This window comes from Mixophyes fleayi, chromosome 6, assembly GCF_038048845.1.
Source record: "Mixophyes fleayi isolate aMixFle1 chromosome 6, aMixFle1.hap1, whole genome shotgun sequence".
In the NCBI taxonomy this organism is placed as follows: domain Eukaryota; kingdom Metazoa; phylum Chordata; class Amphibia; order Anura; family Limnodynastidae; genus Mixophyes; species Mixophyes fleayi.
In genome coordinates this window covers 125,974,902-125,993,849 of record NC_134407.1, presented here as the reverse complement: position 1 = coordinate 125,993,849, position 18,948 = coordinate 125,974,902, and the positions used below count along the sequence as shown (strand labels likewise).

General features: G+C 41.1%; 2 protein-coding genes across 3 annotated transcripts in view; one reads left to right on the top strand and one right to left on the bottom strand.

Moving 5' to 3' along the window:
- Window positions 1-1,978: 1,978 nt before the first annotated feature.
- On the bottom strand, window positions 1,979-15,537 carry PGAP4 (post-GPI attachment to proteins GalNAc transferase 4). The gene is made up of 2 exons (XM_075217295.1): window positions 15,310-15,537; window positions 1,979-5,621 (listed from the first exon to the last, which is right to left on the bottom strand). Exon 2 carries the CDS (start codon window positions 5,498-5,500, stop codon window positions 4,226-4,228), a length of 1,275 nt encoding a protein of 424 aa, XP_075073396.1. The 5' UTR covers window positions 5,501-5,621; window positions 15,310-15,537; the 3' UTR covers window positions 1,979-4,225.
- Window positions 15,538-15,545: 8 nt separating this feature from the next.
- Window positions 15,546-18,948, top strand: part of RNF20 (ring finger protein 20) — a 58,471-nt gene continuing 55,068 nt past the window's right edge. The window contains exons 1-2 of one of the 2 annotated variants that reach the window (XM_075217293.1): window positions 15,546-15,651; window positions 18,720-18,912. In XM_075217293.1, the coding sequence (XP_075073394.1) occupies window positions 18,784-18,912 (129 nt within the window). In that variant the 5' untranslated portion in view covers window positions 15,546-15,651; window positions 18,720-18,783. Of the gene's footprint in view, window positions 15,652-16,487; window positions 16,557-18,719; window positions 18,913-18,948 lie in introns of those variants that run through there. The other variant, XM_075217294.1, reaches the window with a different exon arrangement.

The window sequence follows — 18,948 nt, the reverse complement described above, 5'->3', positions numbered from 1 at the left end:
ATAGATAGGGCTGTTTTCGTGGACAACTAGCTCCATTAAACCCAAAGTAAGTTAGGAGCAATTAGGAGGCAGATAGCAAGCCACCTCTTATAGACTCTGTATGATAAATAAATTATACAGACACCTTGACTCCATCCATACTAGTAGGTAGAAGCCAACCTCATTATACCAAGTGTACTCCTCTTTGCTTTTCATTTGTCAGTGATCCATTTTGCTTCTGGCATTATAAGAGACCGGTAGCCCAATATTGATTCAGTACATAACTATTGTACACTAACTAGAAATTAAAATAAAAAAGCCTACTATAACCCCGCACAATCCAAGAGAACAGATTGAGTGCACCCAGTTAATTCACATGATTTGTTTTTCACTAGCACAATACTATTTTAATATTTTGCAGGTCATTTAAGATTATCAATTAAAGTTAAATTTTAAATGGACGTTCTGTGATATTTGCAATTGATATTCTAAGGGATATCTAGTGCACCTTGTTAACAAACTCCTGTTCTCTTTATGTGCTACCTTTCTATCATAGCCAGCATTAACTTTTTCAGCCATCTGTGCAACAATAGCTCCTCTGTAGAATTGGAGCAGACAGGCTAGCCTTCAAACCCTACGCAGATCACTGAACCTTGGCCACCCATGACACTGTCGACCGTTTACCACTTGTCCTTCCTTGGAGCACTTTTGGTAGGTACTAACCACTACATACCAGAAACACCCCACAAGACCTGCCGTTTTGAGGATGCTCTAACTCAGTCGTCTAGCTTTCACAATTTGGCTCTTGTCAAAGTCACTCAGATCCTAACGCTTACCCATTTTTCCTGCTTCCAACATATCAACATCAATAATTGTTCACTTACAGCCTAATATATCCCACCCCTTGACAGGTGCCATTGTAACAAAATAATCAATGTTATTCACTTCACTTGTCAGTAGTTTTAATGTTGTGGCTGATCAGTGTATATGTGTGTATTAAATATTCATTTGTGTCGGTGTGTGCATAAAGTATACGTATGTGTTTATAGCTGTGTATGTATAAATACGATATATGGGTGTATATTGTGTGTTATGCATGCTATATTTTCCTAATGCATTTACTTTAAGGGGGGGGGAGGAATTATGTAAACTGCCCCTCACACCTACACAAACACTGTAGATCCACCCCTGACAGTGCATTATATTTTTATTGGTTTCAGTAAATTGACTTTTATATAATTTACAGTTTATAGTACAGTATTTGCCAAGAGTCTGGGACAGAATGCTAATGTGAAGAAGAGCTTTGCTTCATGATCATGGAAATTCCATTTGACATAATTATAGAATTTTCATTCAACTTCTATATTCAATTGATCAGAATTGTCCTTTTCCATTGAAGGTAATCCTCAACACGCCATTCACAATAAATAGGTTTACTAGGCAACTGATTGTGAAGCAACTAATAAGCTTTTACTCTAAGTTCATCAGATTTCTAAAAGACATGGTCAAATGGAATTTATTTACCCATATTAAGCTCAATGTTTCCCAAAAAACTATCTGCTGCCAGTTTAGTACAGCTATATAAAATTATGACAATATTGTGTGGGCATCACCTGCCACTAGGCAAAGGCTGTTCTACTACAAATATCTCCAAAACGGAATGCCCATTTTGCGGATATACACATGAACAGAAAAGTCATTTTTAGAATAGAGATTTTTTTTCTTTTTTGGTGCCTAGCTCTACTATAACTCACAGTGTGTTTCAATGAAAGTCCTTAATGCAGTGCTACATTAAACACAATGCAAGACCAGATCTGGGCAGGGAAGTTTTAGCATAAAATCTGAACAAGATTGGCTGTTCTACAATTAGGAAGTCAACTTGTCTTGAATAAATTGTTCTGTATAATAAGGCACATGATTGTATATAGTTTAAATCATGACAACAATGATTGCATTTCACTTAAAAACTAAAATTACATTGCAATACAAAGAAAAAAAATAGAAAATAACAGTTTAATTTACATTCCAGTGATATGTACCATTGAAATCATTTAATTAGTACAAAAACATGAATGATTGACTATATTCAGGGTTTTGCCCTCAGGCTCATCTTCCTGTCCTACTAGTATTCTCACCATCTGCAGAGAGCCTTTATATCACATGTAAATAACCTTCACTGACAGCAGTAGCAACCACTAGGTTACATCAAAAACAAACATACTAACCAAACCATTAAATGATGTAGTACATTTATGTAGCAAAACAGCATATGAAAAATATATCTTCTAAGTAAATAAAACATGTTCTGCCTTAAAAGTAGTCTTATACATTGAAGGATAACAGCCTCAGTAGATAGTGATGAAGATGGCATTGTGAATAATTTCTTTGCAGAAACACTTGATCAATGTCCACTGGAATTAGATCTTCGGGTAAAAAGATCTAAAACAGCATTCTAGAGAGCTGTATTTCAAACATAAGTCATAATAAATATGTTGATAATGAACAAGTTGTTCTATGGGAGAGACTACTAGCTGTGTATACCAGACTGTGTGAAAATCACTTGAAGCTTAAAATGACAGCTGTGAATGGCAGAAGACAGTTTACACTCAACTTGATAATAATATTATACAAAATTTTATATTCGGTAAGGATATGGGATGTTTCACACTAGGCACCATTTTCAGATCTGTCACTGTATGTTTTCCCAAATCCTATCCTCAGGGAGCCCTAACACTGCATGTTTTCTAGGTCACAAGTCTGGATCTTTTACAACGTGTCAGTTAGTAATGAATACACCTACGCTCCAGTAAGGAGATATTGAAAACATGCACTGTTAGGGCTAACAGAGGACTGGATTTGGGAAAAAACGATATGAGGTTTTTTTTATTGTTTGTTTTTGGTTTTTAAGAGTTTAGAGACATGGTTAAAAAATTTGGCTGTAGGAGAAGGAAGAAAGGACAGCAAACAAGCTACAAACATACCAAACAAAAATACCATATATTATGGAAACATGGACACAGACAAATTCTGCTTTGCAGCCCCATTATAAGGTGGATGCCCTTTTCAAATGCTTGCTTTGCTCTATACCAGGAGGCTGAAACCCGCAGCTCAATGTCTGTTTCTGTTTGTTTTGCTTTAGCACACCTTTGTAGGGTACAACGTCTTTGGTTTGCAAGCGAGAACTAAATACATTGCTATTAATTCACTTCTTAGTCGCGATTAACACACCCAAATTTTACACAGGTCCATCTACTTTCAATGTCATTCCCCAGCTTTAGCTGTCTGGTGAGCACTAGTCATAGATTACATGCATTGGTATACCTGGCAGTAGCGAAACAAAGACTGCAGTATACAGAGAGATAAGGTAATTTTGCTACTATTCTTCATCATTCTAGATGGATTGTATTTATACTCTGCAGACATGAGGAAACAGCTGTCTACATTAGATACTGAGGAGAAACTTCAACATTATTAACTGTAAAATGAATCAACATTTTAAAAGATTCTCCATCCAAAAATCTATTTTTGCCATGAGGTGAGTAAGGGACAGCTATGTTAAAAGATAATATATATTTAAATCCCATGCTTCGGCCTTCAGCAGCTTCCCTTTCTCTGTATTCAGCCAGTCACGACCTAGAAATGCAGAGGTTACTATGCAGTAACCTCCTGTAGAGCAACCTGACAAAACTCAATGTGCAACAAGTTCCGGAATTTTGTTCACACCGACTTCACATTGCTACCATCCATAACATGAATGCTGAGTTTTTTTTCTGTCATGTTATCATGCACCTTCTCCAAATATGACATCAGGCATGACAGACTAAACACAGAAGAAAGCAGCTAAGAATTCCCTATAGAAAGGAACATGGAATGATATACTTTATTATTTTTTTTTTTTTTTAAAAAAAAACATTGCTGCTAATTATAAAATACCTAGAACCATTTTACAGCATTTTGCATCCAAAGGAGAGCAACTAAGCAATGCTAGGTGCCCTGGTTTTCTCTGTTTATGCAGAATAAATTACGTCCACTTCACATATTCAGCTGCAAAAAAACCAAGGTCTATTTGTGTAGAAATATGATTAGTTATTGACAAAAATCAAGTAATCTAAGTTGTCAATGTTTGCAAACATTAATTGAACTTGTGATGATGACATGTGCAATTTATAACCACTGCTACAGAGAAAATTAATTCAATTAACTAAATATAATGGCATAATACCTTCCAAAAAGAAAGGAGGGGAAATCATAGCAGTTGAGGCTCCTCGTCTTCATATGACCCTCTGAGCGTGGAAAACATACCCACATGCTTTACCATGTTGGGCTCCAGCGCCCATGCCCACTCACCCCTTCTCTTGAGCTCCTTGTACAGAGCAATGTCCTTGGCATAACCTGGCTTACACTGCATTTCCTCCAGGTAGCCCAGGGTTCTCTGAGCTGAAGCTTCAGAGAACAACATGGCTGGAGTGCAGCACTCTGTGGCAGGGACCACGTTGTAAAGAGCAGGTGACATTCTTCGCAGTTCCAGAAGATAATGCCGTCCTAGAAGCTCTGCCAGTATCATGGCATAAACAGTGAATGCCACAAACATCCACCAACTGAAGCGGTGCTGATGAAAGGTGATTTTGTATACCCAGGTGAGAACCAGACCCACTAGTCCTCCCAGGCCAATCCACTCCATTATTCGCATAGGCTCTGGGTTCACATAACCTTGCAGTCGTTCTGGATGGTAAAATTTTGTGTACAGGCCTCCCCCTAGAGGATCTTGGGGGAATCGCACATGCACCAAATGGAAAAAGGCACTGAAAATCTCAGCGAGTGGGACAGCATCATCCTCAATCAGTAGCACATATTTTGGAGAATAGATCTCCAGAGTACGTGACAGGCAAAAAGCATAATCCTGTTTCTCCTGTTCAAAGCGGTTGGGGGCTTCCACTACTTGTTCATTCAGATGTCTCACAACTGATGGAATGAGGTGGGATAGGAGGCAGGCATCAGTATGGGCATTGGGTAAAGGGTCTACATTGCAAATAGAAAGCTGAAAAGTAGCACAGTCTTGGCCACAATCATTCAGCCGCTTCATAAAGCCATGTGCCACCTGCAGGAGGTAATGGTATTCAGGCCGGCGTCTTGTTGTAATAACAGAGATGACAAGGAGGGTGTCTCCATTGGCATGTGATGGGTTGAGGCTGTCTGTGGATCTATGGATGCATGGAACAGAAATGTTTGGTGGGAGTGTGCTGGAGGTGGAAATCAACTGCTGGAAGTGTCGCAAGGCATTAGCCCCATCTTTCAGGTTCTGATGTAGGAATTCACGACTCAAGCGCTGGAGGTTTAGCCTGCGTGAGAACAAGGGGGAGTAGAGGAGGCTATGGAAACAGAGAGGAGTCAGGAGTATAGTGAGAAAGAGGAGAGAGAGATGGAAACTAGGATACCGGAGAATGGCAGACAAGCGCATGGTTGGTATTGTAGTCATATCATTCTCTCTCACTCCATTAAATTCCTTGACTGCCACTCTCATGTGCCAACATCCATTACTCTCCTCTTTTCATGGTCTATAAAATAAGGATATTTCAATAGTCCCATGGTTTCTTCAATTCAAAACAGCCGTAACATCAGGTTCCTAACAATTAATAACATTCCTGCAGAATAAAACAAAACTACATGTAAACAATAAAAATAATGATTACAAACATAAGCATATACCCTCATTTTCAGAACATGCCATTTTTTTCCACCATCTATGGATATTACATTCTATTAAAATACAGTAGTATAAAAACAATTTTGCTATACCCCACTCACACTGTATACAGTCATTTTTAAAGCGCTTTCTTACAGCTCTATATCTCTAGAATATCATATTTCTCTCTGTCAAATCTGAACACTGTATGTATTTAAAATAAAAACTACCATGATACCCCCCTGTGTGCCTCCAAAAAATGTAAAAGAAGTATATTTCAATATAACAGGGAGCACACAGACTAAGGGCTAGATTTACTAAGCTGCGGGTTTGAAAAATTGGGGATGTTGCCTATAGCAACCAATCAGATTCTAGCTGTCATTTTGTAGAAGGTACTAAATAAATGAAAGCTAGAATCTGATTGGTTGCTATAGGCAACATCCCCACTTTTTCAAACCCGCAGCTTAGTAAATCTAGCCCTAAGTCACTGACATGGCTCTCTCCCTAAAGTCACACACATCTTTTCAAGCATGAGCACAATCCACTTATACATACCTAGTGTAGCATCTAGGAATGCAGCGGTCCCATTTGCAAGCGTCGTATAAAAGGGACATTACCCTGGGCTGTGACCCCATCTGATATTTGTGACAGCAGAGGGACAAGTGTACTTTTTGGAAGCTCCATGGTCCATTATCCCAGCTAACAGACCTAAAGGAGCCTAGAACCTAGTGCACTCACCGCTGGATAAGGGTAAGTGGGGAATAGAAGGGTGGGAAGGAGGTGTCTGTATTATCCACCTGCCAATGGACTGCATGCAAGTTAGGGGGCCCCACCTCAGATTTCACACTGGATACTCTAGCTTTACTGTGTGCACATTGTATACAGTCATGGCCAAAAGTTTTGAGAAGTCTGCTGCCTCAGTTTTTATGATGGCAATCTGCATATACTCCAGAATGTCATGAAGAGTTATCAAATGAATTGCAATTAATTTCAAAATCCCTCTTTACCATGACAGTGAACTTTATCCCAAAAACAACATTTCAACTGCATTTCAGCCCTGCCACATAAGGACCAACTGACATCAGGTGAGTGATTCTCTCGTTAACACAGCTGAGAGTGTTGACGAGGACAAGGCTGGAGATCCATCTGTCATGCTGATTGAGTTAGAATAACAGACTGGAAGCTTTAATAGCAGGGTGGTGCTTGAAATTATTGTTCTTCCTCTGTTAACCATGGTTACCTGCAAGAAAACACTTGCAGTCATCATTGCTTTGCACAAAAGGGGCTTCACAGGCAAGGATATTGCTGCTAGCAAGATTGCACCTAAATCAGCCATTTATCTGATCATCAAGAACTTCAAGGAGAGAGGTTCAATAGTTCTGAAGAAGACTTCAGGGCCCCCAAGAATGTCCAGCAAGTGCCAGGACTGTCTCCTAAACAGTGCCAGGACTGTCTCCTAAATCCTGCGTTCGCCCCTGCTAAAGTTGATTCAGCTGCAGCATCAGGGCACCACCAATGCAGAGCTTGCTCAGGAATGGCAGCAGGCAGGTGTGAGTGCATCTGCACACACAGTGAGATGAAGACTTTTGGAAAATGGCCAGCTGTCAAGAAGGCCAGATAAGAAGAAGCCACTTCTCTCCAGTAAAAACATCAGGGACAGACTGATATTCTGCAAAGGTACAGAAATTGGACTGCTGAGTACTGGGGTAAAGTAATTTTCTCTGATGAATCCCCTTTCAAATTGTTTGGGGCATCTGGAAAAACGCTTGTCCAGAGAAGGAAAGGTGAGCACTACCATCAGTTCTGTGTCATGCCAACAGTAAAGCATCATGAGACCATTCTTGTGTGGTGTTGCTTCTCAGCCAAGTGAGTGGGCTCACTCGCAATTTTGCCTAAGAACACAGCCATGAATAAAAAATGGTACCAAAACATCCTCCAAGAGCAACTTCTCCCAACCATCCAAGAACAGTTTGGTGACGAACAATGCCTTTTTAAGCAATGTGGAGCACCTTGCCATAAGGCAAAAGAGATAACTAAGTGGCTCGGGGGTCAAAAAAAAAAAAATCAAAAAAAAAAAAAAAAAAAAAAAAAAAAAATCGAAATTTTGAGTCCATGGACAGGAAACTCCCCAGACCTTAATCCCATTGAGAACTTGTGGTAAATCCTCAAGAGGCAGGTGTACAAACAAAAATTCCCACAAATTCTGACAAACTCCAAGCATTGTTTAGGCAAGAATGGGTGGCCATCGGTCAGTATGTGGCACAGAAGTTGATTGACAGCATGCCAGGGCGAATTGCAGAGGTCTTCAAAAAGAAGGGTCAACACTGCAAATATTGACTCTTTGCATAAACTGAATGTAATTGTCAATAAAAGCCTTTGACACTTATGAAATGCTTGTAATTTTACTTCAGTATACCATAGCGACATCTGACAAAAAGGTCTAAAAACACTGAAGCAGCAAACTTTGTGAAAACCAATACTTGTGTCATTCTCAATACTTTTGGCCATGACCGTACAGCAATTATCTGATATTCCCCCTTCCCTACGCTCTCTTTTCCTTCTATTTCCCCCACCCTTTAGCAATTTGCACCATCACACAGTCAAATCTCGCTTCTTTCTTTGGGAAGCTCTCCCCATCACTTTCTCAATCTCTCAGCCACTGTGATGCATTCTTATTCACCCTTCACATCTAGTCTGCTCTTTTTACCCCAGTCTGTGGGGGGCACTTTACAGTAAGCATAGGGTCTGAGTACCTGTGGGACCATTTTGTGGGAAGTGTGTGTGGGTAACTTTGGAGCAAGTAAGGGGCATTTTGGGAATATTAATGTGGGGGTGCCGAGGTAATGTGCAACCCTTTGAAGGTTGCACATGTGGCCCTTGACGTATACCAGGCTGACTATCACTGGTCTACGTTAACATCTTGCAAAAGTAACAGTGAAGATATCAAACTGGTTGTACAGCATGGTAATTATATGTCAATTGTTGCAATTGTTGTTGACTTAGTGGTTAACACTTCTGCCTCACAGCACAGGGGTCATGAGTTCGATTCCCAACCATGGCCTTATCTGTGTGGAGTTTGTATTTTCTCGCTGTGTTTGTGTGGGTTTTCTCTGGGCACTATGGTTTCCTCCCACAATCCAAAAACATACTAGTAGGCTAATTTCCTGCTATCAAATTGACCCTAGTGTGTGTGTGTTAGGGAATTTAAAATGTAAACTCCAATGGAGCAGGGACTGATATGAGTGAGTTCTCTGTACAGCGCTGCGGAAATAGTGACGTTATATAAATAAATAATGATGATGATACTTATATTTATTAGAGATGAGCACACTCGGATTTTGTGAATCCGAGCCCACCCGAACCTTTCCGATCCGAGTTGGATCTGAGACAGATCCGGGTATTGGCGCCAAATGAAAACTTGAAACCGAGGCTCTGAGTCATAATCCCGCTGTCGGATCTCGCGATACTCGGAACCTATAAATTCTCCGCTAGTCGCCGCCATCTTCACTTGGGCATTGATCAGGGTAGAGGGAGGGTGTGTTAGGTGGTCCTCTGTTCTGGTAGATCTCGTGCTGTGCTGTTTAGTTCTGTGCTGTGCTGTGCTCTGCAGTATCAGTCCAGTGGTGCTGTGAGCTGTGCTCTGTCAATTTTGAGTTCAGTGGTGCTGCTGGGTCCTGTGTGCTGTGTCCTGTTCAGTCCAGTGGTGCTGTGTCCCGTGCTCTGTGCTTCAAGGGCATAGTTATTTCCCCAATATTCCCAAGTGTTTAAAAAATTAAAAAAAAGTTAATAAAAAAAAAAAAAAAATACAAAAAAACTAATTAAATTTTTTTTTAATTACAACAAAATTTGCCAAACCAATCCTGCAGTATAAGCCCATTGGTACTGCAATATTACCAAGTTCACACATTCTGCAGTATCTTGTGCTACATATAATGGAGAGCAAAAATTTGGAGGATAAAGTAGGGAAAGATCAAGACCCACTTCCTCCTAATGCTGAAGCTGCTGCCACTAGTCATGACATAGACGATGAAATGCCATCAATGTCGTCTTCCAAGCCCGATGCCCAATCTCCTAGTACAGGGCATGTAAAATTCAAAAAGCCCAAGTTCTCAAAAAAAAGCAAAAAGAGAAACTTAAAATCATCTGAGGAGAAACGTAAAGTTGGCAATATGCCATTTACGACACGTAGTGGCAAGGAACGGCTTAGGCCCTGGCCCGTGTTCATGACTAGTGGTCCATCTTCACCCAAGGATCTTAGCCCTCCTCCTCCCCCTACAAAAAAATTGAAGAGAGTTATGCTGTCAGCAACAAAACAGCAAACAACTCTGCCTTCTAAAGAGAAATTATCACATATCCCCAAGGCGAGTCCAAGGGTGTTGGTGGTTGTCAAGCCTGACCTTCCCATCACTGTACGGGAAGAGGTGGCTCGGGAGAAGGCTATTGATGATGTAGCTGGCGCTGTGGAGTAACTTGATGATGAGGATGGTGATGTGGTTATTGTAAATGAGGCACCAGGGGGGGAAACAGCTGATGTCCATGGGATGAAAAAGCCCATCGTCATGCCTGGTCAGAAGACCAAAAAATGCACCTCTTCGGTCTGGAGTTATTTTTATCCAAATCCGGACAACCAATGTATGGCCATATGTAGCTTATGTAAAGCTCAAATAAGCAGGGGTAAGGATCTTGCCCACCTAGGGACATCCTCCCTTATACGTCACCTAAATAACCTTCATAGTTCAGTGGTTAGTTCAGGAACTGGGGCTAGGACCGTCATCGGTACAGGGACACCTAAATTCCGTGGTCCAGTTGGATACACACCAGCAACACCCTCCTCGTCAACTTCCTCCACGATCTCCATCAGATTGAGTCCTGCAGCCCAAGTCAGCAGCCAGACTGAGTCCTCTCCAATACGGGATTCATCCGAGGAATCCTGCAGCGGTACGCCTACTACTGCCACTGCTGCTGTTGCTGCTGTTAGTCGGTCATCTTCCCAGAGGGGAAGTTGTAAGACCGCTAAGTCTTTCACAAAACAATTGACCGTCCAACAGTCGTTTGCCATGACCACAAAATACGATAGTAGTCACCCTATTGCAAAGTGTATAACTGCGGCTGTAACTGCAATGTTGGTGTTAGACGTGCGCCCGGTGTCCGCCATCAGTGGAGTGGTATTTAGAGGGTTGATGGAGGTATTGTGTCCCCGGTACCAAATCCCGTCGAGATTCCACTTCACTAGGCAGGCGATACCAAAAATGTACAGAGAAGTACGATCAAGTGTCCTCAGTGCTCTGAAAAATGCGGTTGTACCCACTGTCCACTTAACCACGGACATGTGGACAAGTGGTTCTGGGCAAACGAAGGACTATATGACTGTGACAGCCCACTGGGTAGATGCATCGCCTTCCGCAGCAACAGCAACATCAGTAGCAGCATCTACAAAATGGCTGCTCGTGCAAAGGCAGGCAACATTGTGTATTACAGGCTTTAATAAGAGGCACAACGCTGACAACATATTAGAGAAAATGAGGGAAATTATCTCCCAGTGGCTTACCCCACTTAGACTCTCATGGGGATTTGTGGTGTCAGACAATGCCAGTAACATTGTGCGGGCATTAAATATGGGCAATTTCTAGCACGTCCCATGTTTTGCACACACCATTAATTTGGTGGTGCAGCATTAACGCAAGAGTGACAGGGGTGTGCAGGAGATGCTTGCGGTGGCGCGCAAAATTGCTGGACACTTTCGGCATTCAGCCAGTGCCTACCGCAGACTAAAGGCACATCAAAAAAGCATGAACCTGCCCTGCCATCACCTCAAACAAGAGGTTGTGACGCGCTGGAACTCCACCCTCTATATGCTGCAGAGGATGGAGGAGCAGCAAAAGGCCATTCAGGCCTACACAGCCACCTACGACATAGGCAAAGGAGTGGGGATGCGCCTGAGTCAAGCGCAGTGGAGACTGATTTCCGTGTTGTGGAAGGTTCTCCAGCCGTTTGAACTTGCTACACGAGAAGTCAGTTCCGACACTGCCAGCTTGAGTCAGGTCATTCCCCTGATCAGGCTGTTGCAGAAGCAGCTGGAGAAAGTGAGGGAGGAGCTGGTAAAGCATTGCGATCCAACAAAGCATGTAGCTCTTGTGGATGAAGCCCTTCGTACGCTTTGCCAGGATCCGAGGGTGGTCACTCTTTTAAAGTCAGAGGAATACATTCTGGCCACCGTGCTCGATCCTCGGTTTAAAGCGTATGTTGTGTCTCTGTTTCCGGCGGACACAAGTCTACAGCGGTGCAAAGACCTTCTGGTCAGGAGATTGTCCTCTGAAGAGGACCGTGACATGCCAACAGCTCCACCCTCATTTTCTTCCACATCTATGGCTGCGAGGAAAAAGCTCAGTTTTCCTAAAAGAGCCGCTGGCAGGGATGCTGATAACATCTGGTCCGGACTGAAGGACCTGCCAACCATTGCAGACATGTCTACTCTCGCTGCATTGGATGCTGTCACAATAGAAAAAATGGTGGAGGATTATTTTGCTGACACCATCCAAATAGACATGTCAGACAGTCCATATTGTTACTGGCAGGAAAAAAAGGCAGTTTGGAAGCCCCTGTACAAACTGGCTCTATTTTACCTGAGTTGTCCCCCCTCCAGTGTGTACTCGGAAAGAGTTTTTAGTGCAGCAGGGAACTTGGTCAGTGAGCGGCGAAGGAGGTTGCTTCCTCACAACGTTGAAAAAATGATGTTTATAAAAATAATTAATCAATTCCTCAATGAAGTACAGCACTGCCCTCCAGATAGTACAGAGGGACCTGTGGTTGTGGAGTCCAGCGGGGACAAATTGATAATGTGTGAGGAGGAGGAAGTACACACTGTAGGGGGAGAGGAATCAGAGGTTGAGGATGAGGACGACATCTTTCCTCAGTAGAGCCTGTTTAGTTTGTACAGGGAGAGATAAATTGTTTTTTTGGTGTGGGGGCCCAAACAAACCAATCATTTCAGCCACAGTTGTTTGGTAGGCCCTGTCGCTGAAATGATTGGTTTGGTAAAGTGTGCATGTCCTATTTCAGCAACATAAGGGTATTTTTTTGGCATTGTGTGACCATTCAACAGTCGTTTGCCATGTTCAAAAAGTAAAAGAAAATGTCAACAAATTCAAAAAATTAAATCAAAAGTTAAATGCCCTGTCATTATTTAAAATAAGAGGGTTTGACGTGCTAGAATTAGTGTAGTGTTAATATGTTATAAACACTACACTTGGAACTTGGAGGAGGTATTGTGGCCCAGGTATCAAATTTAGTACCGGGGCCACCCCACTACACAGTCCAGAATTTTTTTTTTGGAAATTCAGAGCCGTGGAGGGTTTTTTATTAATTATATTGTGGTGACCACTCCTCTACGCAGTCCAGGTACATTTTTTGGTGCGATTAAGACCTGTTGATGGTTTTCTTATTATACTGTGGTGACCCACTCCTCTACGCAGTCCAGATACATTTATTGGTGCGAATCATACAAGTTCAGGGTTTTTAAATTATGTTGTGGTGACCCACTCCTCTACGCAGTCCAGATACGTTTATTGGTGCGAATCATACAAGTTCAGGGTTTTTAAATTATATTGTGGTGACCCACTCCTCTACGCAGTCCAGGTACATTTTTTGGTGCGATTAAGACCAGTTGATGGTTTTCTTATTATATTGTGGTGACCCACTCCTCTACGCAGTCCAGGTACATTTTTTGGTGCGATAAGACCAGTTGATGGTTTTCTTATTATATTGTGGGGACCACTCCACTACGCAGTCCAGAAAGATACCTCGTTGCAACATTTTGGACTAATAACTATATTGTGAGGTGTTCAGAATACACTGTAAATTAGTGGAAATGATTGTTATTGAATGTTATTGAGGTTAATAATAGCGTAGGAGTGAAAATAAGCCCAAAAACTTGATTTTTGAACTTTTTATGCTTTTTTTCAATAAAAATCCGAATCCAAAACCTTAAATGCAAACCAAAACCTTTCGGCAGGTGTTTTGCGAAACAAATCTGAACCCAAAACATCGCGAAAATCCGAATCCAAAACACGAGACACCAAAAGTCGCCGGTGCACATCCCTAATATTTATACTGTAACCCATAAATAATATCTCTATGCTAGCAGGCATTTCACACCCTTACTAATGGGGAGAGCCAGTCAACAATGAGGGAATAAAATGTAATAACGGGAAATGCAGGGAGGAGGTATTTTATTTAACAAACTGGGAAATGTGATTTAATTCAAGAGAGAGAGGGTTCCCATTCACCTGCTAGGCAACAGATTTTTTTTTTTTTAATTTAAAGGTCATACAATGAAACAATTAATGTAGAAACAAACCAGGTAAAAAAAAAATAAAAAAATGTAGTAAGTACAGAATAAATAATAACAATCAGAAGCTTACAGTAAAAAACAAAACTTATAGTAAAATTGAGGTTCGTTATGGGATTGTCGACCTGGGTTTTTATTTTATTTTGTTTTTTTAGGAAGGAAAATGGTGGAGTTTGAAGCCCAGGGGATGGGAGTTTAAATAACATACTTTACTTGTAAAGCAGAGTTTATTTAATAAGTTAGGCGAAAATAGATGTTTATGTAGATTGCCCTTCCAAAATGATTTTGCCGAGTTGTTTATTATAGCGGTCATATATTTATTAGACATACCATAGGTGCTTAGCACCTGCGACAAAGGAAGTCCGCTGTAAGCTGGCAGCAGAAATCAAATGGCGCAAAAGCTTGAACTGGTGCTTTGTAATATCAGGATTTTTTTTTTATTTTTTTTTTATATATACAAACTCTTCACCATTCCCCGTTGTGTTTTGTGTGCAGCACCTTTGTGGGGCAGAACATAACTTCCATTTTTGTTTTCACTGTAGTCTTTGAACTGATTGTGTATAAAACACATTTTCCCTGAAACAAAGACTGTATTGCCGATCACTTAGTTGGGGTTAAGCAGATTGCCAACTGCATTTCTGAAGTGGAACAATGTGTCCACCAGGGAAGGATTATTGGCGTTTTCTGTCCTACAAAGGTGGGGGAGGCAGAGCTTTTTGACAGTTCCCTGTAGCCTTGCAACAGCATGTGCGGTGCTAGGCAGAGGCACCATTGGCTGGTTTCCCAGTATGTCACTTGATCATAACAGGTGGAACTGGGCAGCCAAAATAAGGTTTGAAGAATATTAGATAATATTGCTATCAGTGTGCGAGTCCAGCAATGATGTCTTTGATTCAGGGAAAATAGATTTTTTTCACCTGCCCAGTGCAAAATGAACAGAAAAAATATTAGGGAAACCAAAACAAAAATAAAAAAGCTTTGCATGCCGCACCTAATGTGTGAACAGAAAACTCCAAGGGAACATTGAGTGAAGTTTTACTTTTTTTAAAAAAGCGATTTCCTATATTAATAGGTGGGAGTAAACCCCTCTCTCGGATAAAATGTAAAGAATATCAGAGTTGCACAGTTATCAACGGCCCCTGATTTCACGGAAATGTCCCAAAGTACTGTAAATCCGACTTATAGTAACCAACTACTCAGTACCACTTCACTTCCTTGGAATGCTAAATGAAATTCATTCAATTTCTGAACAGATGCATATTTTCTAAGTACTTAATTCTGTTCGTTTATAGTATCTTACCTCTAAATATTCCTGAGCAGCTACACTTGCTTTGTCCTATGAGCCTGACTCCATGACAACCTTTCCCACTACTAATGCACCTTCCTCCACCACCAACATGGCCGCACCACTCAGCTTCACGCTGGCTGCAAGGCATTTTTAACATGGCCGTCAGTGACTTCAAACTCAATGAATTTCTTTACCAACATGAAAGCTCGTATCTTTCAATACAGCTGTGTGTTAGTCATTGCGGAAACCTTTACTAAGATGGCCACATTAAACACGCCCCATCGGACGCTCTCCCGCATCCAGTGCGACACTTCCGCTTCCGGGGCAACTGTGAGCGCTTTCCTCTGTCTAAAGGTAAATGAAATTAAATATTATTGATAGAGTGAAGGGATAAACACAGACTGTGCTGTTTATATACAGGGTGTATGCACTCCAAATGTGTATGTAATTAGGAGGGGACTCATGCAAAGACTCACAGATACATTAGCTGTCAGTTGTGGCTATGCAGACATTGTGTACATGTTACCCAGAGATGCAGATTGCTCAGATATAGGCTATGCATATTTGTATGATGTCAATCTTATGTATTGTAGATGATCCTGTGATTATCTTAATACTCTTAGATTGGCCTATGCATTGCTTAGTCTTCTTTATGCTGTTGAGCCACATCTCAGCATCATCATCAAGCCATCAGCTAGTTGCACAGAATTAGGGGGCCTGCAGCTATAGTTATACTGGGGTCTCAGTATGCCCTGCCATGTATGCCAGCTGGAACTTGTAGTTAAACAGCAGCCACAGGTAGCCTGTTTGTGATGTACAAACTGAAATATTAATATAAATCAAGAAAGATCTGCCTCTACTTATCTTGTTATTACATTGGTAAAATAATGCTTGATTTGCTGCACAGAACAATGTATGTTGATTAGAATAAGTTATTGAGAATATGTCATTGTCTTATACATCAGAGCTGGACATGGCATTTAGAATGTCCCTCCATTCTGTACTCTTCCTCTCTGCACTAGAAGCTGGCTGAGAATAAGAGTGATCTCTGTTCCTGGTGATTACATCTCACATACACATTGATATAACACACTGTGCTGTTACTGTTGCACATTGAAAACCTGATGAGTGCTTTTTCTGTGGTGCTGCTCTGGACACAATAACAGGACAGAGTGTTATGCTGTGAGTTGTAATCAACCATAGCAGAAAATGCACCAGAAAGGGGGAGGGACCAAACAACAATGGAGATGGAAGCACAGGTAGGCAATGGGCATCAGCAGGAAGACTTTTCAGGGTATGGGGCAAAATAGTATAAAATTATCTGCACTAATGCAAAGTGGTCCTGAGACTTATAACGAAAGGGAGGAGAAAAAGAGGTCCTGGGACTGATAACGGAAGGGAGGAGGAAGAGAGGTCCTGGGATTGAAAATAGGGGGTGAGGGTTGTAACCCTATTCTGACCCAAAGCTTGGGCATGGTGAATGCTTTATGAAATATTAGTAGTGTCAGAGTGTGGTGTTGTGTTGCCAGGCACAGATGTAGCTAATTATTTGCAGACTGTCAAAGTAAATTTATTGATGGTTGGTAACCATGGTACAGTGTGATGTGGGCAAAAACTGCCAATATAAGTTTGCTGACATTTAATATTTGCTGGTCATTTTTTCTTTTGGTGCTCTCTTACCTGCCTAAATGCATCACCGTTCCCATAAAGGTCTTAGTATGACTTACAAATTGTCCGTTATAAAATTGCTGACTCCCAATTTTCGGTCCTGGATCCTATCTTTAGGGTACATTTTTCCAGGCATTTGGTATGTGATCTTGAAACTCCACCACACTTCTATTGTTCATCCAGATCTGTTAATTTCCATTACAATATTGAGACAGATATCAGACAATTGGCCCAATTTTACAAATGTGGTCAGCAGTTGGCTGCTATCGGCCTCTGTGTTCGACCGTCTTCCAGCCACACTAACAGGCTTCAGTTGTGCTTGAAGAGACCTGAGCACTTGTCTAATATGGCAGTCTGTGTGTGTGGCTAAATTAGACAATAGCCCTCTTGTTGATGTTGGTTTGGCATAATCAACTTCTGTTTTGCTAGCTTTAGATGTCACAACCTGCAGACATGTTCATATTGGGTGTCATATCTAAGTGCAATTCAAATAAACAAATCTGTCTTGGTGATATATATTTCTCAGAAGATGAAGGTAACCATTTACATCTAGTACAAACAAACTCATTTGGTCTACACTATATGTAACTTGGAATCTCCTTTTTGTAATAAACTGCTATTGATATTAATGAATAAGTGGCTTGCTTTGCATATAGTTCAAAAGTTATAAGATTACATTTAATCATATCCCAGACGCATAAAAGTTTTTTGTGTTATCTTGTCTTGTTAGCCAAACAAGCAGGGTTAGATATTAAGCTTTCATGGCTACTCAGATTGTTCAGCAGGCATGCTAAAATCAAATAAATGACTCTTGTTTATAACAACACAGGGGGGTAAATGTATGAAGCTCCGGGTTCTTCAACACCCGCGAGTTCGGCGTCTTCAGCGCTTAAATTTAAAGCGGCGCTGCCTTGTAAAGGGAAATTCCCTTTACAAGGCAGCGCCGCTTTAAATTTAAGCGCTGAAGACGCCGAACTCGCGGGTGTTGAAGAACCCGGAGCTTCATACATTTACCCCAGGGACAGTTAATTGACAAATCAGACATTATAAAATGATAATGAACACAAATTAAAGATTAGACCACCCTAGCGTAGGGTTGTCACATCAGAAAATGAAATTGTGATTACATCTGTCATGTAAAACAAGAGAAGTGATAGTCTATTACATAATGAATTAGAAAAGATGCAGAATAATACATTTAGCATACAGAATAAGGTAAGTAGTAGTATGCACTTCTTCATGCATAGAATGTAAGGACAGGTACATGAATAGGTAATTGCATATTGCATGCAAGATAAATAGTAGGTTTATGTTACAGTGCTGTGCCACTATCTGGACATACAGAAAATTAGCAGTCACTGAGGATGTTATTTCACACACAGGAAAAAAAATGTCATACCTCACCCATGTATATAAACATGTAATAAGAGTAGATTTAATTGCAATCCATCACACTGAACAGCAGCACTGAGAAATGTTGTGTAGTGCTCCATACATACAAGGTAAGACTACATTCTCCGTATTATATCCAGCATACAGAGCAAGAGAAGTTGGTCTGTGTACATGCTTGTAAAATTAAAAGTAGACCATGATAACTATGTCAAGCATACTAAAGAAAATAACGTATTATGGAGTTGTCCATTGAAGTTCAATAGAAATGTAACTGCATTTGAACAGCTCTAAAAGTGGGGACACTGTTAGAGACGATTGACAACTATCAGCAGAATTAACCACATTCTTTCATTGCCCTGCAGACACAACCCTGAATTGAGGATATAAAGTTCGAAAACAGTGCACCTGTCCCGTTAAAATTCCAGGATGTCTGGTCTGGGCAATAAGCGGTCAGCGGTGGATGCAGGTTCCTCAGGCCCCCCTGAGAAAAAGGCCACAGTGGAGGATTCTGGGACCACAGTGGAGACTATAAAACTAGGCGGTGTCTCTTCAACGGTAATTGAAGTACATATTGTGCGTGCTTGTTTAAGT